The 24,543-nt window shown below is 41.8% G+C and overlaps 2 protein-coding genes across 7 annotated transcripts in view; both read right to left on the reverse strand.

Moving 5' to 3' along the window:
- The window catches only part of HEG1 (heart development protein with EGF like domains 1), a 42,250-nt gene extending 29,053 nt beyond the window's left edge, over positions 1-13,197 (reverse strand). For 5 of the 6 annotated variants that reach the window (XM_045031737.1, XM_045031738.1, XM_045031735.1 and 2 more), the window contains exons 1-5: positions 12,876-13,197; positions 8,521-8,862; positions 6,507-6,851; positions 5,601-5,942; positions 3,032-4,447 (exon numbers count right to left, since the gene is read on the reverse strand). In XM_045031737.1, the coding sequence (XP_044887672.1) occupies positions 3,032-4,447; positions 5,601-5,942; positions 6,507-6,851; positions 8,521-8,862; positions 12,876-13,131 (2,701 nt within the window). In that variant the 5' untranslated portion in view covers positions 13,132-13,197. The remainder of the gene's footprint in view (positions 1-3,031; positions 4,448-5,600; positions 5,943-6,506; positions 6,852-8,520; positions 8,863-12,875) is intronic. The other variant, XM_045031736.1, reaches the window with a different exon arrangement.
- A 1,546-nt stretch (positions 13,198-14,743) lies between these two features.
- LOC123378714 (protein HEG homolog 1-like) lies at positions 14,744-20,802 on the reverse strand. The gene is made up of 6 exons (XM_045032823.1): positions 20,791-20,802; positions 20,611-20,743; positions 19,538-19,879; positions 17,542-17,883; positions 15,290-15,631; positions 14,744-14,805 (listed from the first exon to the last, which is right to left on the reverse strand). The coding sequence occupies exons 1-6, from the start codon at positions 20,800-20,802 to the stop codon at positions 14,744-14,746; spliced, it is 1,233 nt and encodes a 410-aa protein (XP_044888758.1).
- Positions 20,803-24,543: the final 3,741 nt, after the last annotated feature.

Raw genomic sequence — 24,543 nt, forward strand, 5'->3', positions numbered from 1 at the left:
GGAATATAAATTATGCACATGTCCAAGTGCAGAACGTAGCCAGAAGGGTTGGCTTGTTTGTTGATTACACCGGATTACAAGACAAGCTAGGTGGCACATGTCACTCAGATTTGTTTTGTGGTTATTACTGAACAGTGTAATTCATAAAGGCTGGAAGGATGGTTTTATGGTTAAAACACAGGATTCAGGAACTCCCGTGTGCTGTTGCTGGCTCTGCTGCAAACTTACTGTGTGGCCTCAGACAGGTCACGGAGGCCAAACATTTCAAAAATGGCCACTGATTTTCGGTGTCCAGCCTGAGGCAAACTGATTTTTCAGAGTTGCTGAGCGCTCACCCTGGTGACTTCACCTGACCAGAGTTATGGGTGTTCGGCACCTCTGAAAAGCAGGGCTAAGGGGTCTCAAGTAGGGCACCCAGAAAGTAAGTAGCCAAAAGGTACTTCTCTGTATTTCAGTTTTCCTGTTGTAATATGGGGAGGAAACTGATTAATAAAAAGGAAGGAAGGGAAGAGGAAGGAAGGGGGTGTGGAATTGCATGGACACTTAAGTATTTATACCTTATTTTTTAAAATATGAATTTGTCAAAATTTTGAAACATGAGGGGAAGAAATTGTGAAAACATGGAAATTTTCTCTCTTTTTTTTTTTAATGTCAAGATTTGGAATACTGTTAAAATCTTGACATTCAAAAAAATTCGACCAGCTCTAACAGTGATGAGATACGCATGGGACTCTACCCCGCAACTCATATTCCTGTGTGTATTCTCACTGAAATCAATGGGACGGCTTGCATGAGAAAGGCAAGCAGAATTGGGCTATTAATTCCTTAACATTTCTCAAGCAGTTCGGAAGGCATTACAAAATACAGAGCATTATTAAATCCATAGTACAAAGTGTTAAGTCCCGGTCACCGAAAGGATTTCCTCTTTACAGTAAATGTCAAAACCTGACTTTTAAAAAAAGAATAAAGTAACAAAACATGAATCACTCAATAAAAAGAGGTTACATTAAATTACATTCTCAAGTAAAATGCATTAACCCATGTCACTATTCCCAATATAATGCTTATATACTTAAATACAATCTGTAATAAAAATATTCAGTCACAGAGTCCAGTCCTGTAAACACTTATTACTGGCTGTAATGCTTTCTATTTTATGTAGTCCTACTGATGTTAAAAGGATGACTGAAGTCAGTAAACACTACTCTGTGTAGCAAGTGTTTTCAGCCCCAGGGGCTTTAACTATGGATTATATTTCCATTTTGATAAAAACTTTACTGCATATATTTAATTGAGAAGATAAGGAGACTAGACTAACTGACGCCCTTGGGTTTTTGTTATATAAAGTCCTTCACGCACTCCTCCCAGCGTGCTGATGACCTAGCCACAGCTACCTTTCCTCAATCCCCTTAGTCCCTTAAGGATAAGTACATGAGTCACCATTCCAGTTCACTCCTAGAAAGAGTTTTCCCTTAGCCAAGTGTGAAGATGCCTGCTTCTGCCAAATTATGAAGTGGAGTTTCTGCCAAAGTTTCTGCTTCTAATATCAATATAGTTCCATGTTCTTAACATATAACTGGCGACAACATAAGGCAAAACTGGAACTTGTGCTTAACGCTTTTCCCTACTCTTCTTCAAAATATAAAATATAATGACGACTGCGGCAATAGATTCAGCAAGGATACAGAATGTGGCCTAGACTTTCGCTAACAAGAGAAGTGACAAAAGCAAAATAATGCACATTAGAAAACATAATATTAACTATACACACAAAATGAGGGGGTCTAAAGGAGCTGTTACCACTCAAGAAAGAGATCTTGGAGTCATTGTGTATAGTTCTCTGAAAACGTCTGTGCAGCGTGCAGCAGCAGCCAAAAAAACTAACAGAATGTTAGGAACCATTAGGAAAGGGATAGATAAGAAGTCAGTAATGTCACTATATAAATCCAGGGTACGCCCACACCTTGAATACTGTGTGAAGTTCTGGTTGCCCTCTCTCAAAAAAGATATATTAGAACTGGAAAAAGTACAGAGAAGGGCAACAAAAATGATTAGGAGTATGGAACAACTTCCATATGAGGAGAGATTACAAACACTGGGAGTGTCCATCTTAGAAAAGAGACAACTGAGGTGGGGATATGATAGAGGTTTATAAAATCATGAATGGTGTGTAGGAAGTGAATAGGGAAGTGTTATTTATTCCTTCACATGACACAAGAACCAAGGCTCAGCCGAAGAAATTAATAAGCACCAAAGTTAAAACTAACATAAGTAAGTCCTTGTTCACACAACACATAGTTAATTTGTGGAACTCAGTGCCAGGGGATGTTGTGAAGGCCAAAAGTATAACTGGGCTCAAAAAAGAACTCATGTAGGATAGGTCCATCAATGGGTATTAGCCAAGATGGTCAGGGACACAACCATGTGCTCAGGTTGTCTCTAAGCCTCTGACTGCCAGAAGCTGGGACAGGATGACAGTAGATGGATCACTCAATAACTGCCCTGTTCTGTTCATTCCCTCTGAAGCATCAGGCACCAGCCACTGTCAAAAGACAGGATGTTGGGCTAGACAGATCATTGGTCTAACCCAGGACAGCCATTCTTTTGTTCTTTTGACAGGCCCTTTTGAGGGAGATTATATATACAGAGAGAAAATGATCATAGGTTGTAATAACAGGACAAACTCCAATGCAAATACTAATGCTGGCCAACTGTCTTTCCTCATGAACAAGACATATATTTATATGTATCTATTTTTAATGAGAAATAAAGAAATTGTTAATTTGAAATGTACAAGGAGAGCTGGTCGACAGTTTTTGAATTTTAATTAGCTTTTGGTAAAATTTCCACCAAAATTTTCTACATTTTTCAACTGGGGAATCTATTAAACTCTCTCCTTTTGTTTCAAATGCTTAAAAATACCTAGAATTAAGACTAACTCATATCCTCAAAGGCTGTTATATAAGCTATGTCTGATGTTCTCTTCATTCTACATACCTAGTGTTTCTGGGCAACCTTTTAGCTGTTTTACCTGTTGTATGAGAAGTAGTTACTAATGCCCTTGTGCGACTGAACAGAGCAACAGTAGTTGGTTTGGTAGCTGCTGCCGAAGTGGTGGAAAACCCTGCAGTGGTTTTGCTCGGGGAAGATGTTTTGGAAGGATGTGTAGCTGGGATATTTTCTTCGGTGATTTTAATGCTAGTTGCAGTGCTAGTTTCCATTGATTTTGTAGTTACTCCAGTTATGTAGGCCAGTGTCGTGGTAGCAGCAGTTTGAACTCTGCGAGTTTTCGTAGTAATAGAATGATCTGTAGTTGGCACAGAACGCTGTGGCCCAAAAATCATGGCTGTTGACAGTGTAACTGTTTTCTCTGTTTTTAATTCCACTGCAGGGAACACATCCCTTTGACTTGTCATATTTGGCAAGATACTGGTCGATGCTTTTGCCATCTCAGTGTGTTGGGTATCCTTGCTCAGACTTGGAGAAGCTGTTGTTAGAAGCAAAGAGGTCTTTTCAAAATGGTCCCCACTGGAAGTGAAGGTTCCTCCTGTGGAGCTCTCTGTTACAAGTGCGGAAGCTGATGTGGATGAAGAGTGACTGCTGAGCTGTTCCATAGATTCAGTCTGAAGAGGAAGTGGTCCTGTGGTTTTGACACTAGTGCTCTCTTTCAACTGGTGTGGTCTGCTGTGATTGCTGTACTGTCTGGGTGTACTCCCAGAGAACACAGCAGTCGATGGCTCCATTCTGTCTGTCCCTCCTGATGTAACCCTGGACCTGCTGGTTTGAAAACTGTCACCAGCCTGTGATGGTGAAGATGCTGAAGAAAATGAAGGTAACAAGGATGTTAATACAGGAAATGATGCAACTGATGAGGAGGTGGATAAAGATGATGACAAAGATGGTGGTGGTGATGACGATGGTATCACTGATGAAGAGGATGGTAGAGATGACTCTGATGATGCAAATGAATGAGGTGGCGATGGCGTTGATGAAAGCAAGTGATGTAATGATGACACCGAGGAAGAGGATGGAAATACCGATGAAGATAATGATGAGCTACCAGTTGGTGACGATTCAGTGCCAGTGAAAAACAGAGTTGCATTTTGTAGATTGACTGTAGAAGAGTAAGTTGGCATTTTGGAAGAATGTACAAGCAAAGGCTCCGTAGATGGAGCAATTAAATCCCCATCAGTTGATGACACGTTACTTCCTCTGCTCTGAGCCATAAAAGATGAGGATTGTGCTAAATCTGAAGAGTTGGAAATTTCTGCATAAAAAGTGGAACTTTCTGATGATTCGGCAGAGGTGCTGTTATTTGATATAGATAGTAATGTCCTGTCACCGCCTCTACTGAATGTGGTTTGAATGTACATGCTGTCAGTGCGAGAAACAGAGGTTCTTTTCTCGGTGTCGATGCTGCTAACTGGTTGATGGCTACTTGCAATGCCTGGAATAGAAGAAAAAAAGCAACATGACAATAATATATCTCAAAATATTTTGGCATTTTACTGAAATTATATGTCTGATACATAAAATGTACTAGTCTGTGTATTGGTCCAGCCAGTCGATCAGTTTGTAAGGAGGTTATTTGCCAGTGAAAACTAGCTTGAGTGCAATGTTTTTGCAAATGTAACTATGTACCGGTACTTATGACTATAATGGAATTTTTAACACCTTCTGAAATGTTAACCTCAAACTCTTGCAGCATTGAGTCCCACACAGGAAATGTAGGTTCACTAATAAGTATTTTTATCTCTTTTCAATGTGTTGCCTTTTCACGTGATTGAGTACTGTGTCCTCTTCTTGTACTTTGTGAAAGGGTAAATAGCAAAGTCCATTTGTCCTCTATACCATTCAGAATGACCTTATCCTCTAACTCTCTTCCTCCATTCCAAATTAAGTAAAACCAGTCTTTTTTTAATCTGTTTTTGCACAGAAAAATTCTCATGCCTCCATAGGAAGAAATTACTTTCAAGGACATGTTCTATGTTAGTGTGTATAAAATAAAATAATGTCTTATAAAAATTCATTGATCAAAGACTTTATAATCAGGAACCCTCAAAAGTACAACACGTCTCTTTGAAAACTTAGCCGTGGATGACATAGAATATTAACATTTATTTTACAGTTAATCGTTGAAAGAGTGTGTGTGTAGTGAATTTCAGTGTTTGCCAAATTCACTGTAATGTCCTTAGAAATATAGGATGGGATTTTCAAAAGTCCTTCTGAATTGGCCTAACTCTGCTCCTACTGAAAGCTCCCATTGGCTTCATTGGGAACTGAGTTAGGCCAACAAGGAGCACTTTTGAAAATACCACCCATAAAAAATAAGGTAGAATGCGAAAGAATAGCATATCTATCAGATTTCTACTAATACTAGCCAGTCAAGAATCACAGTTTCAATGTTAATAATCCTAGCTAGCTGGATGTTTACCCCTTTGGAAAGATTCCCCAAAACGCGTGAGCTTGGCTTTGATTCGGTTACTTTAGATAGCACTTGGGTATATGGGACTACCATCTGTCTGCACACATGGAAAGTATTTAATGCACTGGTGAGATTTTGTATATAAAAGACTGGCATTCTCAAACAAAACACTTACTTGAAGGATCATTTTGGAAAGAAGAGTAAGTTGGTATCTTGGAAGAACGTATAAAGAAAGTCTCAGTTGAAGACCCAGTGAAACCCATATCATTTGCTGAGATACTCGTCCCTCTAGTCTGTGCCATTGAAGATGAGTGAATTAATTCTGAGGAATTGGCAATTTCTGTATCTGAAGTGGAGCTTTCTGTTGTATGGGTAGATGTGCTATTTGTCAGAGATTGTGACATCCTTTCTCCACCTCCGGTTAACGTAGCTGAACTGTACATACTGTCAGTATAAGGACTGGAAATTCTTTTTTCTGTTTTTGAGCTGCTAAGAGACTGATGGCTACTTCCAACGGCTGTAATGGGATTAAAAGGTGGAAATTAAATTTTATATGCACAAATGAGAATGAAATTGTGAGTTCTATAATAATTTTACCCTGAAATACAGGGCCAAATAACTCCAGCAACTTAAATGGAGCTATGCATGGGATTAATTTGATTTATAAACACTTTTTACAAATGAATCACTGAGTATTTAAAAAAACAATATAATTTCTATTGATGGAAACCTTTATAAGCGGGACTTTCTAAGGATGAAAGATATTGACACAATGTGTGTCAGTAGAGTTGGAATGATGCATTAGAATTACTTGTATGACCTGGACGAGTCAGGAAGTGAACAGTCTCCTACACTAAGAAGATGTGGTCCACTTTCCTACGCCGTTAGGTCACTGTTAAATACCAAATGCTGTGTAGGTGATCTCATTGAAGAGAATCATTACTGCTTACAAATAGTGTGCCTGGCAACTGCAGTGGCTTTGAATTTGTTAGCGATAACAGTATGCATAACCCACATTGGGGAGGAGTGGGAGAGAATGTTTTTCTTATCAAAATGAGATTTTTGAGTTCAGAAAACTCACAGGGTGTATCATTTGGTAAAGACAACGTTGAGCTCTTGGAAGAATCAGTAAGCAAAGGCTCGGTGGAAGGCTCCATGAAATCGGCATCACTTGATGAGATATTGAAACCTCCAGCCTGTGATACAGAAGATAAGAACTGGGTTGAATCTGAAGACTCGGCCGTGTCTATATTATGAGTGGAGATTTCTGTTGCCGCAGTCGATGTGCTGCTGTAAGTTTGAGATTGGGATGTCCTCTCCCCACCTCTGGTGAATGTTGTTGACACGTACGTACTATGAGTAGGAGAACTGGAAATCTCTTTTTCTCTATCTGAAATTGTAACCGATTGATGGCTACTTCCAACTCCTGAAAAGGAATTAAAATCTGAAAATTAAAGTTTTTATATGCACATCTTGAGCAGAACAACAATAGTTCTTTACACACACACACACACACACACACACACACACGCGCGCATCTGAAAACAAATCTGGAAATTATTCACTCTTTAGAATGTTATAATTATTTAAAAGATAATCATTCATTAAAACCTACAGCTTAGATTCCTTGAGTTGTTCCAGAGGAGAAGGGTAGCACAGAATGTTGGATCCTGGCCCACAATGGCCAGCAGAAAATTCCATTTGCCCAGGGAGCCATTAGGTGGCATAACTGGCTTCTACACCAACTGCCCATCACACCAGCCTGAAAGGTGGAATACTGGAGGCATGCTGGGACATATGAGGGAAAAGGGCAGAGCATGCCTGCACTATACCAATTCTTTGTAGACTTGTGGTCCCATAGGGATATACCCAGCTGGTGTAAGTTAGAGCAGCTCCTAAGCTCATCTAACTTATGCCCGTGGGCCGGGGCCAGTGCAAATGCACCATGAGAATCAGGGAAGTGTAACTTGATCCCTGGTAGTTCCCTTCCTCTTGCACTAAGCAGACCTCTGCACAGGAATCTGAGCCTTTATATTCAGAAATCTTCAGAAGTTTGGGCATCTCTTTGTAAAATGCAGGCTCTGAAAGCCATAAAAGGGGTTACTAAAACAAATTAAATTCAGTGAAGATAGGCATTCGAATTCAACACCTATAGAAATAGAGGTACAGTCTCAGGTACAGTTTAAATCTAAGCAGTCCAGATGGTATGCCGCTACAGTCCAGCTAGTTGGTAAAGAATCACTAAAGGTATGTCTACACTGCAGTTAGACACCTGTGGCTGGCCCATACCAGCTGACTCAGGCTCACAGGAGTTAGTGTAAGCGGCTGTTTAATTGCAGTGTAGATGTTTGGGCTCAGGATGCAGCAAAGGTCTGGGACCCTCCCACCTTGCAGCGTCTGCAAGCCTGGGCTCCAGCCCAAGCCCGAATGTTTACACTGCAATTAAACAGCTCCTTAGCCCAAATCCTGCAAGCCTGAGTCAGCCGGCACTGGCCAGCCGCAGGTTTTTAATGGCAATGTAGCCATACCCTAACGGCCTGAATCTCCTCTCTTAGTCACACTAATATCTTACAATACATGTACTCCCATTTAGCATAATGGGAGTACTTGCAGGATATGGCACTGCTGAACATGAGCAATTGTGTCAGAATCTGGCCGAGATTAACTGTACCATTGTGGAGGGAAAAAATGGATGACTATTAAAATATTTAGAGCAGTGCTAGAAGAGAAGGTTGGTCCAGGGTTAGGGTGCTAGCTTGGGACTTGGGAGCCTCATATTTAGTTCTCTGATCTTCCTGTCTGACCTTGGACATGTCACTTGGTTTTTCTCTGCCTCAGTTCCCCATCAGTCAAACGGGGATAACAGCACTCACCTACCTCACCAAGGTGTTGGGAGGATAAATACATTACAGATTGTTAGGCGCTCAGACACAATATTATTAGAGGCCATATAAGGACCTTTCATAGGTATGAGTCTGAGTTAAAGAGCAACTGATTCTTTAATGAAAAGGATTGACTTAGTTTTGGGGGATGGGAGGTTCTTTCTTATTGTTTTTTAAATGGTTCGATAACCAGCTGGGAATTGCAAAACTCACCAGCGAGATCATTTGATGAAGACGAAGGAGATGGGATCTTGGGAGAATATGTAAGCAAAGGCTCGGTCGAAGGCTTAGTGAAGTCACTTGATGAGATATTACTTCCTCCAGTCTCTGCTACAGGCGATGAGGGCCAGGGTAAATCTGAAGACTCGGTATTTCCTAAGTTAGAAGTAGAGCTTTCTGTTGCATCAGGTGACGTGCTGCTGTTTGTTAGGGACCTGAACATCTTTTCTCCACTTCTGGTGAATGCTGTTGAAATGTAAGTACTGGTGGTATGCAAATCAGAAGTCCTTTTCTCTGTAGCTGAGATGTTAATTGGTTGGTGGCTACTTTCCATGGCTAAAATATGATAAAGAAAAATTATAATTTCATATGAATAAATCCAAACACATGAATGAGTTTTCTTCAAACAGAACACAGATGAATACAGTGCATGTATGAATATTGAAACAAGGTTAATTTTCAGTCTGGAGAAAATGCTGCTTTGGAAAGACGTGTACACTTCATATTCAGTAACACCTGAAATTATTATTTGATAAAAGAATATTAGAGCCATGAATAGTGCCACCAAAAAAATAACTATGGGACTAACAAGCTGCATGCTTAACTTCACCCTCCAGTTACACTGCTTCGCATTGCATGCTACTAGCACTTACAAAAATTTTAAAACTATAGAAATAATGTCAGTACAAGGACTGGACATTCTTTTTCCTGTATTTGAGCTGCTAAGGTACTGATAACTATGTCCAATGGCAGCTACGATATCCAAAGGTGGAAATTACATTAACTCAGAATGGATTTGTGAATTCTATAATAATTTTGCTTGAAATTCAGGACCTAATAAATCCAGTGTGTAACTCCATTAACTAAAATTGAGCTACACACGGGATGAATTTGGTTTATAAAGAATAGATCAAGAAAAATAGTTGTGTATAGATCATTGTGTATTTAAAATAACAAAATCTTTTCTATTGATAGAAACTTTTATAAACAGAACTCTCGGAGGATGAAGGGTATAGACAAAATGAGTATCAGAGCTTTTGAATAATGTTTACAAATCATTATCATCAAAGTGTGACCCAATCTAGTCAGGTAGTGGGCAGTCTCCTACACCAAGAAGATGTGGTCCACTTTCCCATGTTGTTACCTTAACAACACTTATAAACTGATGATAGATAGATAGATAGATAGATAGATAGATAGATAGATAGATAGATAGATAGATAGATAGATAGATAGATAGATAGATAAGGAAATTGTTCAGTCTTTGGAAAATGGTAACTTAAAAGAAAACCATTGAGTTAAACTTGTGGCTTAGATTCCGGTGGCTGATGCAGAGGAGAAAAGTGATAGAGAATAATGGAACTTGACCTAAATGGCCAGTAGAAAATTCCCTTGCTGAAGGGAAGGTCTCAGCTGGTTTCTGCACCAACTGCCTCTCACAAACAACCTGGAAGGTGGAGTATTGGATGCAGTCTGGGGCTAGCAAGGGGGCAAGGCATACCCTCACTACACCAATTCTCAGTAGAGTTATGATTCCATAAGGAGCTAGCCAGATGGTATACACTAGAGCAACCCCCAAACTGCTCTAAGTTATGCTGCTGGGCCTGGGCCAGTGCACATGCACAGGAGAATGAGGGAGATGTAACTTTGCTCCATGGAAATTTCCCCTCCTCCTATGCTGTGCAGATCTTGGTACGGGAATTTTAGCCTTTATAATCAGGAACCGTTAGACATGTTAACATCTCTGTAAAAAGTGGGCTCAAAAAGCCATAAAGGGTGTTACTAAAGCAAAGTTGGAGCACTGAAGTTGATTGAAATTCAACACCTACAGAAATATTTAAAAGTACAGTCCACAAGTGCAGTTTAAATGTAAACTATCAAGATTGCCTGCCTGCTTCAATCCCGCTGGTTGGTCAGGAGTCACTAAGGGCCTGAACCTTCCCCCTTACTCACACTGAGTAAAACTTTCCTCTGCAAGCAGTCCCATTCAGCATAATGGGACTACTTGCAGGGCCTGGCACTATGGATGTGAGCTATGGGGGCAAAATCTGGCAGAGAAAAAATGGTGTCATTCTAGAGAAAAAAAATGCCTTTTTTTTAAGCGATTAGAATATTAAGATGCGTGCTAGAAGGGAAGGCTGGTAGAGTGCTAGCTTGGGACTTGGGACGCCTGAGGTCAAGTCCCAGCTCCGCTACAAACTTCCCTGTGTGACCTTTAACCAAGCTCTTTGTGCCTCCATTTCCCGTCTGTAAAATGGGGATAACAGGACTTCCCTGACTCACAGGGCTATTGTGATGAAAAATACATTAAAGATTGTTAGGTGCTCACATACTAAGGTAACAGAGGCAATATAAGGACCTGTGCACCTCAGTTCCTCCAATCCTCTGCCTGTGGCACGTGACAGTCTAGTATCCTGTGGGCTGTAATACTGTGGTCTCATTTCTGTCATCAGGTTAAGTGGGCGGATGCTTGGTGCTGTTGCTGGCCTGTGATATACAGGAGGTCAGACTTGATGATCTAGTGCAGGGGTCTCAAACATGCGGCCCGCGGGCCGCATGCGGCCCGCGGAGCTCTTCCCTGCGGCCCGCGGAGCTCCCCAGGGGAGCTCCGCAGGGGCCCCCAAGAGAAAAGCGGAGGCTCCCGCCTCCGCCCCTCTCCTGGAGCCTCGGCGCATAGAGCGCCGAGTCTCCGGCTGAGCCCCTGAGCCCCGCCCCGATCCGAGCCGCGTGGGGAGGGGGCGGGGCTGGGAGCTCTGGGCTGAGCGCTGCGCTCGGCGTGGAGCTCACAGCCCCGCCCCCTCACCACGCGGCTCTGAGCGGGACCGCCGGAGACGCGCTCGGGTAAGGGGGGGGGCGGGACCCGCCGGGGCCGGGGCCGGGGCCGGGGGAAGGGAAGCGGGACCCGCCGGGGCCGGGCTGGGGGGGGGAAGGGAAGCGCTCAGGGCTGGGGCAGAGGATTAGGGTGCGGGGGGATGAGGGCTCTGGCTGGGGCAGAGGATTAGGGTGCGGGGGGATGAGGGGTTCATGATGTGGGGGCGCTCAGGGCTGGGGCAGAGGATTAGGGTGCGGGGGGATGAGGGCTCTGGCTGGGGCTGAGGATTAGGGTGCAGGGTCCTAGTGCCTGCCCTCCGCCAGTACTGGCAAGGCAGGCTTCCCTTACCCTGAGCCTCTCCAACCCCAAACCCTCAGCCCCAGCCAGAGCCCTCATTCCCCCCGCACCCTAATCCTCAGCCCCAGCCCTGAGCACCCCCACATCATGAACCCCTCATCCCCCTGCACCCTAATCCTCAGCCCCAGCCAGAGCCCTCATCCCCCCACACCCTAATCCTCTGCCCCAGCCCTGAGCGCCCCCACATCATGAACCCCTCATCCCCCCGCACCCTAATCCTCTGCCCCAGCCCTGAGCGCCCCCACATCATGAACCCCTCATCCACAGCCCTCACCCCACACTCCAAACCTCTTCCCTAGCCCTGAGCCCCCTCGCATCATGAACCCCTCATCCACAGCCCTCACCCCACAGCCCAACCCTCTTCCCTAGCCCTGAGCCCCCTCGCATCATGAACCCCTCATCCACAGCCCTCACCCCACACTCCAAACCTCTTCCCTAGTCCTGAGCCCCCTCGCATCATGAACCCCTCATCCACAGCCCTCACCCCACAGCCCAACCCTCTTCCCTAGCCCTGAGCCCCCTCGCATCATGAACCCCTCATCCACAGCCCTCACCCCACAGCCCAACCCTCTTCCCTAGCCCTGAGCCCCCTCCTGCATCATGTACCCCTCGCTCTCAGCCCCACAGCCCTCCTATCCCCAAACTCCGTCCCAAAGCCTGCACCCCCACCCCCTGCCGCAGCCTGGAGCCTGCATCGAGCACAGAGCCTGCATCCAGACCCCCTCCCCCACCCAAACTCCCTCCCAGAGCCTTAGGCAGTAAATCTAAGTGCGTGTTTTGTCTTTTGAGTGAGGTGCATTACTGAGTGTATATATTTATTAAAACTGCGCGCGCTTAGGGGAGGAGGTGGAGAAGAGACAGGGCAGGGGCGTGGCCTCATGGAAGGGGTGGATTGGGGGTGGGGCCAGGGGCAGCAAGGGGGCGTGTCAGTGATGCGGCCCTCGGGCCAATGCACTAGTCCTCATGCGGCCCTCGGGGTCATTTGAGTTTGAGACCCCTGATCTAGTGGTTCCTGTGGCCTTAAACTCTGACTCTATGGCCTTTCCTGGGCTTGACTTACTAAAGAGCATCTGATTCCTTAAAAACGGGTCAACTGAGTTTTCTGGGAGTAGTGAAGGGCTCTTTTTATCATTATTTTTTTAGTACTGTGCAATAACCAGCTGGGAATCACAAAACCCACCTGCAAGATCATTTGGGGAAGACGAAGAACTTGGGATCTTGGAAGAATGTGTAAACAAAGACTCTGTGGAAGGCTCAGTGAAGTCACTTGATGACATATTACCTCTTCCAGCCTGTCCTACAGGAGACGAGGGCTGGGGTAAATCTGAAGACTTGGTATTTTCTAAGTAAGAAGTGGAGCTGTCTGCCACATCAGGCAAGGTGCTGCTGTAGGTTAGAGACCTTAATGTCCTCTTTTCACCTCTGACGGATGTCATTGAAATATAGGAACTGGAAGTATGTAAATCAGAAGTCCTTGTTTCTGTAGCTGAGCTGCTAATTGGTTGGTGGCTACTTCCAATACCTAAAGTGGGATGAAAAGATGGAAATTAAATTTGATATGCCCAAATCTGATCGGATTTGTGAGTTCTATAATAATTTTGCCCTGAAATACAAGACCAGTTATGTTCCACATATCATTCCATCAATTTAAATGGAGCGAAACATGGGATAAATGTGGATTATAAAAACTAGATAAAGAAAAACAAGCTGTGTATAAATCACTGGGTATTTAAAAAACAATATATTTTCTATTAAGTCAAACCTTCATAAGAAGGATTCTCCAAGGATGAAAGGTACAGACTACAATGAATTATTATAAATAAACCTTGACCCAAACTAGCCAGGTGATAGATACTCTCCCATTAAGAAGATCTATCCACTTTCCTACATTTTTAGTTTAACAACACTTATTGATATATATATATACACTGCATGGGAAAATAAATCCAGAAATTATTCAGTCTTTAGAAAAAAATAATTACTTAAAAGAAAATTACTGAGTGAAACCTGTGGCTTAGATTCCTCTAGTTGTTCCAGTGGGAAAAGGCTGTAGAGATTAGAGCTCTGTGAAAAACAGACTTTTTAGCTCTCTAGCAATTAAAAAAAAAACAACAAAAAAAACCCCATAAAAACCAAAACCAAAGTTTTTGGTTGACCAAACAACAAAATGATTTGAAATTTTTGGTGATTTGAAAAGTTAAAAAAATATTAATTTCAGTTGAACAAAAGTGTTTTATTTTGATATCAAGTACTTTTAAAATATTTTTGCATTAAAAAAATAAAATTGAAGGAGATTTCTAAATGAAAAGTTAATTCAAACCAAAAAATGTAAACAATTCATTTAAAAAATATCAAAATGAAATGTTTTGACTTTTTTGTAATTTTGCCCAGTTCAGGCAGAGCGATGGAAGTTGACCCTACATGGCCATAGGGGAGCTCCCAGCTGCCATAGCTGGCTTCTATGTCAACTGCCCCTCGCACACAGTGGAAGGTAGAGTTTTGGAGGCACACTAGGAATGGCAAGGGGGCGGGACAGGGCATTACCTCATTACACCAATTCTAGATAGGTTTATGGTCCCACAGGGAGATAGCCAGCTTGTGTAAATTAGAGCAACTCAAAGGTGCTCTAACTTATGCCAATAGGCCAGGCCCAGTACAAAAGCACCATGAAAATCAGGGAGGTATAACTTGCTCCCTGGCAATTGCCCGCCTCCTGTACCACACAGAACTCAGCACAGGAATCTGAGCCTTTATATTCAGAAATCTTAAGAAACGTTGGCATCTGTATGTAAAAAATGGGCTTAAGCCATCAAACCAAAAGTTTGTAATGAAATGCAGTGAAGTTATTGAAGGTTTCAGTCAATGACTTTTGAACTGGAACTCAACAACTCTAGAAATATTTAGAGGTACCGCCCACAGGTACAGCGTAAGTATAAATTAGCAAGATTGTATGCCTTGCTAATCCAGCTAGTGGGTAAAGAATCCCTAAGGGCCTGATTTCCCCTCTTACTCACACTGAGTAATACCCTCCTCTGCAAGTAGTCTCATTCAGCATAAAGGGAGTACTTGCAAGGCATGGTACTGCTGGACATGAGCAATGGTGGCAGGATCTGGCAGAGAAAAAATAGTGAGATTGTAGAGAAATAAACGGATTGCTACTTTTTTTTAACAAAAGTGAGTAAAATGATGAGAGCAGTGTAGATGGGTAGCATGGTCTGGGGACTACGGTGCTAGGCTGGGACTTGAAAGACCTGGCTTCAGTTTTCTCCTCTACCACAGACTTCCTGTATGATATATGGGTAAGTCACTTAGCATCTCTGTGCCTCAGTTCCCCATCTGTACAATCGGGATAATAATCCCTACCTTGCAGGGGTGTTGTGAGGAGATACATGTTAAAGATTGTTAGGCACTCAGATACTATGGTAACAGGGGGGAAATATAAGGACCTTTGATAGGTATGAGTCTGAATTAAAGAGCAAGTGATTCTATTTAAAAAAAATAGAATCAGAGTTCTTTGGGGGGGGGCGGGAGGTTCTGATTATTGTTTTATGTTTGTAAACGGTGCACTGACCAGTTGAGAATCACAAAACTCACCTGCAAGATCATTTGGGGAAGACGAATAACTTGGGATCTTGGAAGAATGCGTAAGCAAAGGCTCTGTGGAAGGCTCAGTGAAGTCACTAGATGAGATATTATTTCCTCCAGCCTGTGCTACAGCAGACGAGGGCTGGGGTAAATCTGAAGACTTGATATTTCCAAAATTAGAAGTGGAGCTTTCTGCTGCATCAGGCGATGTGCTGCTGTTTGTTAGAGACGTTAAGGTCCTCTCTGCCGCTCCGGTGAATGTCACTGAAATATAGGAACTGGAAGTATGCACATCAGAAGTCCTTGTTTCTGTAGTTGAGATGTTAATCGGTTGGTAGCTACTTCCAATAGCTAAAATGGGATTAAAAATGGAAATTACATTTGATATTCCCATATCTGACTGGATTTTTGAGGTCTACAATAATTTTGCCCTGAAATACAGGACCAATTATGTCCTACATATCATTCCATCAATTTAAAGAGAGCTAAATATGGGATGAATTTGGCTTGTAAAAACTAGATCAAGAACAACAAGCTGTGTATAAATCACAGGGTACTTCAAAAACAATATATTTTCTATTGATTGAAATGTTCATAAGAAGGACTCTCCAAGGGTGAAAGGTACGGACCAGAATGAATTTCATTAGACTTGGAATGGTGCATTGAAATGATTATACATAAAGCATGGCCCAAACTAGCCAGGTGGTGGGCACTCTGCTGTTAAGATGTGATCCACTTTCGTACACTGTTAGTTTAATAGCACTTATTTGTTGATACATATAGACACTGCGTGAGAAAACAAATCTGGAAATTATTCAGTCCTTAGAAAATGAATATTACTTAAAAGAATATTACTGAGTGAAACCGGTGGCTTAAATTGCTGTACTTGTTCCAGAGGAGAAAGGTTGCACAGAGAGTTCTATGAAAAACAGACTTTTTAGGTCTCTGGCAATTCAAAAAAAAAAAAACCCAACAACAAACCCAGATAACCACATTTGGCATTGAAAAGACAACAAATTTTTGGTGAAATGAAAAGTAAAAAAACTTTATTTCCATCAAACAGAAAAGTTTCATTTTAATTTCAAGTACACCTCTACTCCAATATAATGCAACCCGATATAACACGAATTTGGATATAACGCAGTAAAGCAGCACTCTGGGGGGCGGGGAAGCTGCGCACTCCGGTGGATCAAACCGTGTTTGATATAATGTGGTTTCACCTATAACGCAAAAAGATATTTTGGCTCCCGAGGACAGCGTTATATCGGGGTAGAGGTGTACTTTTAAAATATTTTTGCTTTGTAAAATAAAATTGAAGGATACTTCTAAATGAAGTCATATCAAACTGAAAAATTAAAATAATTAATTCTCAAAATGTTGAAAGGAATCTTTTGACCGTTTTTTGTACTTATTTGGAGTTTTTTTTGTCAGAACAATTTGGTAAAAGTGACATGAAATATCACCAAATCTTCGTTTTTCACAGCAAAAAATTTTTGGTCAGAAGAATTTCACCAAGGAAAAGAGTGATGGATTCTGGGCTTAACTGGCCAGAAGAAAATTCTTCTAGTGTAGGGGATCTCTCAACTGGCACAGATAGCTTCTACTTCAACTGCCCATCACACCCAACCTGGAAAGTGGAGTAGTGGAAGCACATTGGGGCTGGTGAGGGGCAGGACAGGGCATGCCTTAATTATAATTCTCGATAAGCTTATGGTTCAGTAGGGAGATAGCCAGCTGGTGTAAGTTAGAGTAACCCCTCAACTTCTCTAACTTACGTTGATGGACCACTCAGATACTATGGTAACAGAGGGTCATATAAGTAATTCTGATTGGTATAATTCTGAGGGTAGGTTTACACTTACCTTCCGGGTCGACGCGGTGAGTTCGACTTCTCGGAGTTCGAACTATCGCGTCTGATCTAGACGCGATAGTTCGAACTCCGGAAGCGCTGCGGTCGACTCCGGTACTCCACCACTGCAAACGGCGGTGGCGGAGTCGACGGGGGAGCCGCGGAGTTCGACCCCGCCGCGTCTGGACGGGTGAGTAGGTCGAACTAGGGTACTTCGAATTCAGCTACGCTATTCACGTAGCTGAATTTGCGTACCCTAGTTCGACCCCCCTTCTTAGTGTAGACCAGGCCTGAGTTAAAAAAACAACCGATTCCTTTAAAAAAGAGTCTGACTCAATATTTGGTGAGGGGGAGGCTCTTTTACCATTTTTTTGAAAGGTGCACTAGCCAACTGGGGAATCACAAAACCCACCTGCAAGATCATTTGGGGAAGATGAATAACTTGGGATCTTGGAAGAATGCGTACGCAAAGGCTCCGGGGAAGGCTCAGTGAAGTCACTAGATGAGATATTATTTCCTCCAGCCTGTGCTACAGCAGACGAGGGCTGGGGTAAATCTGAAGACTTGATATTTCCTAAGTTAGAAGTGGAGCTTTCTGCTGCATCGGGGAATGTGCTGCTGTTTGTTAGAGACGTTAAGGTCCTCTCTGACGCTCCGGTGAACGTCATTGAAATATAGGAACTGGAAGTATGCACATCAGAAGTCCTTGTTTCTGTAGCTGAGATGTTAATCGGTTGGTGGCTACTTCCAATAGCTAAAATGGGATTAAAAATGGAAATTACATTTGATATTCCCATATCTGACTGGATTTTTGAGGTCTACAATAATTTTGCCCTGAAATACAGGACCAATTATGTCCCACATATCATTCCATCAATTTAAACAGAGCTAAATATGGGATGAATTTGGCTTGTAAAAACTAGATCAAGAACAACAAGCTGTGTATAAATCACAGGGTACTTCAAAAACAATATATTTTCTATTGATTGAAACGTTCATAAGAAGGACTCTCCAAGGGTGAAAGGTACGGACCAGAATGAATTTCATTAGACTTGGAATGATGCATTAAAATGATTATACATAAAGCATGGCCCAAACTAGCCAGGCGGTGGGCACTCTGCTGTTAAGATGTGATCCACTTTCGTACACTGTTAGTTTAATAGCACTTATTTGTTGATACATGTAGACACTGTGTGAGAAAACAAATCTGGAAATTATTCAGTCCTTAGAAAATGAATATTACTTAAAAGAATATTACTGAGTGAAACCGGTGGCTTAAATTGCTGTACTTGTTCCAGAGGAGAAAGGTTGCACAGAGAGTTCTATGAAAAACAGACTTTTTAGGTCTCTGGCAATTCAAAAAAAAAAAAAATCCCTAACCAACAAAAAAAAACCCCAGATAACCACATTTGGCATTGAAAAGACAACAAATTTTTGGTGAAACGAAAAGTAAAAAAACTTTATTTCCATCAAACAGAAAAGTTTCATTTTAATTTCAAGTACACCTCTACTCCAATATAATGCAACCCGATATAACACGAATTTGGATATAACGCAGTAAAGCAGCACTCCGGGGGGTGGGGGAGGGGGGAAGCTGCGCACTCCGGCAGATCAAACCAAGTTCGATATACTGTGGTTTCACCTATAACACAGTAAGATTTTTTGGCTCCCGAGGACAGCGTTATATGGGGGTAGAGGTGTACTTTTAAAATATTTTTGCTTTTTAAAATAAAATTGAAGGGTATTTCTAAATGAAGTCATATCAAACTGAAGAATTAAAATAATTCATTCCCAAAATGTTGAAAGGAATCTTTTGACCTTTTTTTTTTTGTACTTTTGTTGGGGTTTTTTACCTGAACAATTTGGTAAAAGTGACATGAAATCATGACACATTTCAGTGTCACCAAATCTTTGTTTTTCACAACAAAAAACTTTTGGTCAGAAGAATTTCCCCGAGTTCAGGCAATGAGTGATGGATTCTTGGCCTAACTGGCCAGAAGAAAATCCTTCTAGTGTAGGGGATCTCTCAACCGGCACAGATAGCTTCTACTTCAACTGCCCATCACACCCAACCTGGAAAGTGGAGTAGTGGAAGCACATTGGGGCTGGTGAGGGGCAGGACAGGGCATGCCTGAATTATAATTCTCGATAAGCTTATGGTTCAGTAGGGAGATAGCCAGCTGGTGTAAGTTAGAGTAACCCCTCAACTTCTCTAACTTACGTTGATGGACCACTCAGATACTATGGTAACAGAGGGTCATAGAAGTAATTCTAATTGGTATAATTCTGAGTTTAAAAATCAACCGATTCCTTTAAAAAAGAGTCTGACTCAATATTTGGTGAGGGGGAGGCTCTTTTACCATTTTTTTGAAAGGTGCACTAACCAACTGGGAAATCACAAAACCCACCTGCAAGATCATTTGGGGAAGACGAATAACTTGGGATCTTGGAAGAATGCGTAAGCAAAGGCTCTGTGGAAGGCTCAGTGAAGTCACTAGACGAGATATTATTTCCTCCAGCCTGTGCTACAGCAGACGAGGGCTGGGGTAAATCTGAAGACTTGATATTTCCTAAGTTAGAAGTGGAGCTTTCTGCTGCATCAGGGAATGTGCTGCTGTTTGTTAGAGACGTTAAGGTCCTCTCTGACGCTCCGGTGAACGTCACTGAAATATAGGAACTGGAAGTATGCACATCAGAAGTCCTTGTTTCCGTAGTTGAGATGTTAATTGGTTGGTGGCTACTTCCAATAGCTAAAAAGGGGATTAAAAATGGAAATTACATTTGATATTCCCATATCTGACTGGATTTTTGAGGTCTACAATAACTTTGCCCTGAAATACAGGACCAATTATGTCCCACATTTCATTCCACCAATTTAAACAGAGCTAAATATGGGATGAATTTGGCTTGTAAAAACTAGTTCAAGAACAACAAGCTGTGTATAAATCACAGGGTACTTCAAAAACAATATGTTTTCTATTGATTGAAACGTTCATAAGAAGGACTCTCCAAGGGTGAAAGGTACGGACCAGAATGAATTTCATTAGACTTGGAATGATGCATTGAAATGATTATACATAAAGCATGGCCCAAACTAGCCAGGTGGTGGGCACTCTGCTGTTAAGATGTGTTCCACTTTCATACAGAGTTAGTTTAATAGCACTTATTTGTTGATACATGTAGACACTGCATGAGAAAACAAATCTGGAAATTATTCAGTCCTTAGAAAATGAATATTACTTAAAAGAAAATTACTGAGTAAAACCAGTGGTATAAATGCCTGTACTTGTTTCAGAGGAGAAAGGTTGCACAGAGAGCTCTATGAAAAACAGACTTTTTAGGTCTCTGGCAACTCTAACCTCTCCATCCCACCGCCCTGCCAAAAAAAAAAAAAACCCCTCTCTCCCCCCCTCCCAAAAAAACACATTTGGCATTGAAAAGACAATGGTGCACTAACCAACTGTGAAATCACAAAACTCACCTGCAAGATCATTTGGTGAAGACGAATAACTTGAGCTCTTGGAAGAATGTGTAAGCAAAGCCTCTGTTGAAGGGTCAGTGAAGTCAGTTGAGGAGATATTACTTCCTCCCCTCTGTGTTACAAAGGTTGAGGCCTGGGTTAAATCAGAAGACTTTGTATTATCTAAATTATAAGTGGAGCTTTCTGCTGCATCAGGTGATATGTTGCCGTTCGTTTGGGATCTTAATGTCCTCTCGCCACCTTTGATCAATGTTGTTGAAATATGTGTAGTGGTGGTATGTAAATCAGAAGTTCTTTTTTCTGTAGCTGAGATGCTAATTGGTTGGTTGCTACTTACTATAGCTAAAATGGGATTAAGAGAGAAAAATTAAATTCAGTGTGGCCAAATGAAAACTGATTTGCAAGTTCTATAATCATTTTTCCCTGAAATACAGAACCAAATAAATCCAAAGTTTAACTCTAACTTAAATTAAGCTCTGCAATGAATATGGCTTATAAAGATTAGGTCAAGAATAAAATCAGTGGAGTATTAATCACTGTGTATTAAAATAAATCTTTTCTACTGATTGCAATTTTTATAAGCAGGTCTCTCCAAAGATGCTGACACACTAAGAACCTAACAGTAGGAAAAATGCATCAGAATTATTATAGATTATGAACCAAGCTAATCAAATAGCTGGCCCTTTTGTACACTAATAAAATGTGGTCCACTTTCTTACACTGTTAGCTTAACACCACATTCATTGATATATATAAATGGCACGTGAAATTATATCTGGAAACTTTTCAGTCTTTAGAAAATGATAATTTCTTAAAAGAAAATTATTCAGTGAAATCTGTAAAGTAGCAGAGTCCTGTGGCACCTTATAGACTAACAGACGTATTGCATGCCGACAAAGTGGGTATTCACCCATGAAAGCTCATGCTCCAATACATCTGTTAATCTATAAGGTACCACAGGACTCTTTGCTGCTTTTACAGATCCAGACTAACATGGCTACCCCTCTGATCAGTGAAATCTGTCGCTCATATTGGTTCCTGTGGCTGATCTAAAGCAGAAAGGTAACAGAGAGTGATGGAACCTTCCCCTTAATGGCCAGCAGAAAATTCCCTAGGCATAGGGGAGTCCTCAGGTGGCATAGCTGGCTTCTACGCCAACTGCCCCTCACACACATCCTGGAAGGTGGAGTATCGGAGTCATGTTGGGAATGGCCAGGGGCTATGACAGGACAGAATTCTTGATAGGCTTATTGTCCAGTAAGGTGATAGTCAGGTAATGTAAGTTAGAGCAGTCCCTAAAATGCTCTAATTTATGCTTATGTGCCAGGGCCAACGCACCATGCGAATCAGGGAGGTGTAAATTGCTTCATGCTAGTTCCCATTCTCCTGCACTGACCTCAGCACAGGAGAGAATCGGAGCCTTTATATCCAGGAATCTTTAGAAACTTTCGCTCTTTTATAAAAAGTAGGCTCAAAAAGCCAAAAAATGTGTTACTAAAGCAAAGTTGGTAATGAAATTCAGTGAAGTTGGGAATTAGAATTCAACACCTATAGAAATATTTAAAAGTACCACCCACAGGTACAGTTTCAAGGTAAGCAATCCAGAGTTGCATGCCTTTGTCAATCCTGCTAGTTGGTACAGAATCACTACGTGCCTGAATCTCCAATTTTACACTGTCATATCTTACAATGCATGTAGTCCCATACATCAGAATGAGAGTGCCTGCAGGATATGACACTGGTGGACATGGGCAAAAGTGGCAAAATCTGGCAAACAAAAAATGGTTGCATGGTGATGTTGGACCAGTCAGTTTCTCTGTGCCTCAGCTCCCCATCTGCAAAATGGAGATAACAGCCTTCCTTGCCTCACAGGGGTGTTGTGAGGAGAAATCCATTAAAGACTATGTGCTGCTCAGATACTATGGTGACAGGGAGGCATATAAGGATGTTAGATAGGTAAGACTCTGAGTTAAAGAGCAACTGATTCTTTAAAAAAAGGGTTGACTCAGTTTTGGGGGGTGGGGAGGTTCTTTTTATTGTTTTACGTTTGTAAATGGTGCATTCAACAGTTGGGAATCACAAAACCCACCTGCAAGATCATTTGGGGAAGACGAAGAACTTGGGATCTTGGAAGAATGTGAAAGCAAAGACTCTGTGGAAGGCTCAGTCAAGTCACTTGATGAGATATTACTTCCTCCAACCTGTGCTACAGGAGATGAGGGCTGGGGTAAATCTGAAGACTTGGTATTTTCTAAGTCAGACGTGGAGCTGTCTGTTACATCAGTTAATGTGCTGTTGTTCATTAGAGACCTTAACGTCCTCTCTCCACCTCTCGTGAATGATGTTGAAATGTCTGTACTGGTGGTATACAAATCAGAAGTCCTTTTCTCTGTAGCTGAGATGTTAATTGGCTGGTGGCTACTTCCAATGGCTAAAAGATGATAAAGATTATAATTCCATATGCATAAATCCAAACAGATAGGTTTTCTTCTCATATCACCCAGATGCAAATAATGCATGTACGAATATTAAACATGGGTACTTTTCATTCTCGAGAAATTGCTAGCTTAGAGAGATCTGAACCCTTCACAGTGAAGAACACCATGTGAAATTAATACTTGCAAAAAATTAGCATAAACCATGAAAAGTGAAACTAAAAAAAACTGTGGCAATAACAAGCAGCACGCTTAACTTCATCATTCAGTGATATTTGCTTTGCATTCCATGCTGCTAGCACTTACAAAATTATAAAACAACAAAATATTTGGAATTAAATTCAGCAGGCTTAGAACACTGAATCACTAAGGGCTTGTCTACATGAGGTGTTACCGTGCAGCAAGACAAAGTGGGACACTACAGTGCACTAGCTTGCTGCATGCTAACATCCAGTGTGGACACTGCTATCGTGCAGTAGAAGTCCTGGAGCATTCTTTGACTTACTATACGTTACAACAGCTCCTGGAACTCTTAGGGTATGGCTATACTGCAAGTAAACGCCTGCAGCTGGCCTGTGTCAGCTGACTTGGGCTTGTGGGCCTCCAATTACCATGCTGTTTAGGCTCAGTTTGGAACCTGGGCTCTGGGACCCTCCTCCCTAGCGGGATCCCAGAGTCTGGACTCCAGCCTGAGCCTGAATGTCTACACTGCAATTAAACAGCCCAGCAACCTAAGCCAGCTGAGATGGGCCAGCTGTGGGTGTTTAACTGCAGTGTAGACATACCCTTTGTGCACCGTAGCATTGTCCACACAGGATATTGCTGCGAGGCAAAGTAGTGGCTTGCTGTGTAATACTGCCCCAGTGTAGACAAACCCTAGATATTCAAAAACACATGCGATGCAAAGGGGTGGGAGAAGTAGATATTAGACTCCTTCTCCAGTGTAGCTGGCCAAGAACCACAAATCTTAGCGGACACAACAAAGTCAGCACGGCCTTTAGTTTGAATTACTGATGACCGGACTCAGTTCACAGGCAGCATTATGGTCCAACAGATACAGCAAAAGACAGGCACTCAGGAGATCTGGGTTCAAATCCGAGCTTTGCTGCACAACCAGAGGTAATGATTAGAGATAGTCAAAACTATTTTTGACAGAAAATTGGATTTTGACTAAATCGAAATTTTCATGAAAAGTGTCAGCTTTCTGTGTAAAATTTTTGACTACGTGTCAAAAAGTCAAAACCCTGAAAACCAAAACCTCTTGTTTTTCTACAAAAAGTTGAAATTTTCCACCAAAAATCCAAACCACACCTCCAGTTTCCCACAAGCTCTAGTAATGATGCCTACCTAGTTGTGAACTTTTTTGAGATCTATGAGAAAAAGCTATATAGTGCAAAACATATTATTTCTCCTCTAGTAAAAGAATAATTAAGCATTTTGTTCACAAAGGGATTTTAAAATAAATTTAAAAAAAACTTTAAAACAGCAAGATAGTGGA

This window comes from Mauremys mutica, chromosome 10, assembly GCF_020497125.1.
Source record: "Mauremys mutica isolate MM-2020 ecotype Southern chromosome 10, ASM2049712v1, whole genome shotgun sequence".
Lineage (NCBI taxonomy): Eukaryota > Metazoa > Chordata > Testudines > Geoemydidae > Mauremys > Mauremys mutica.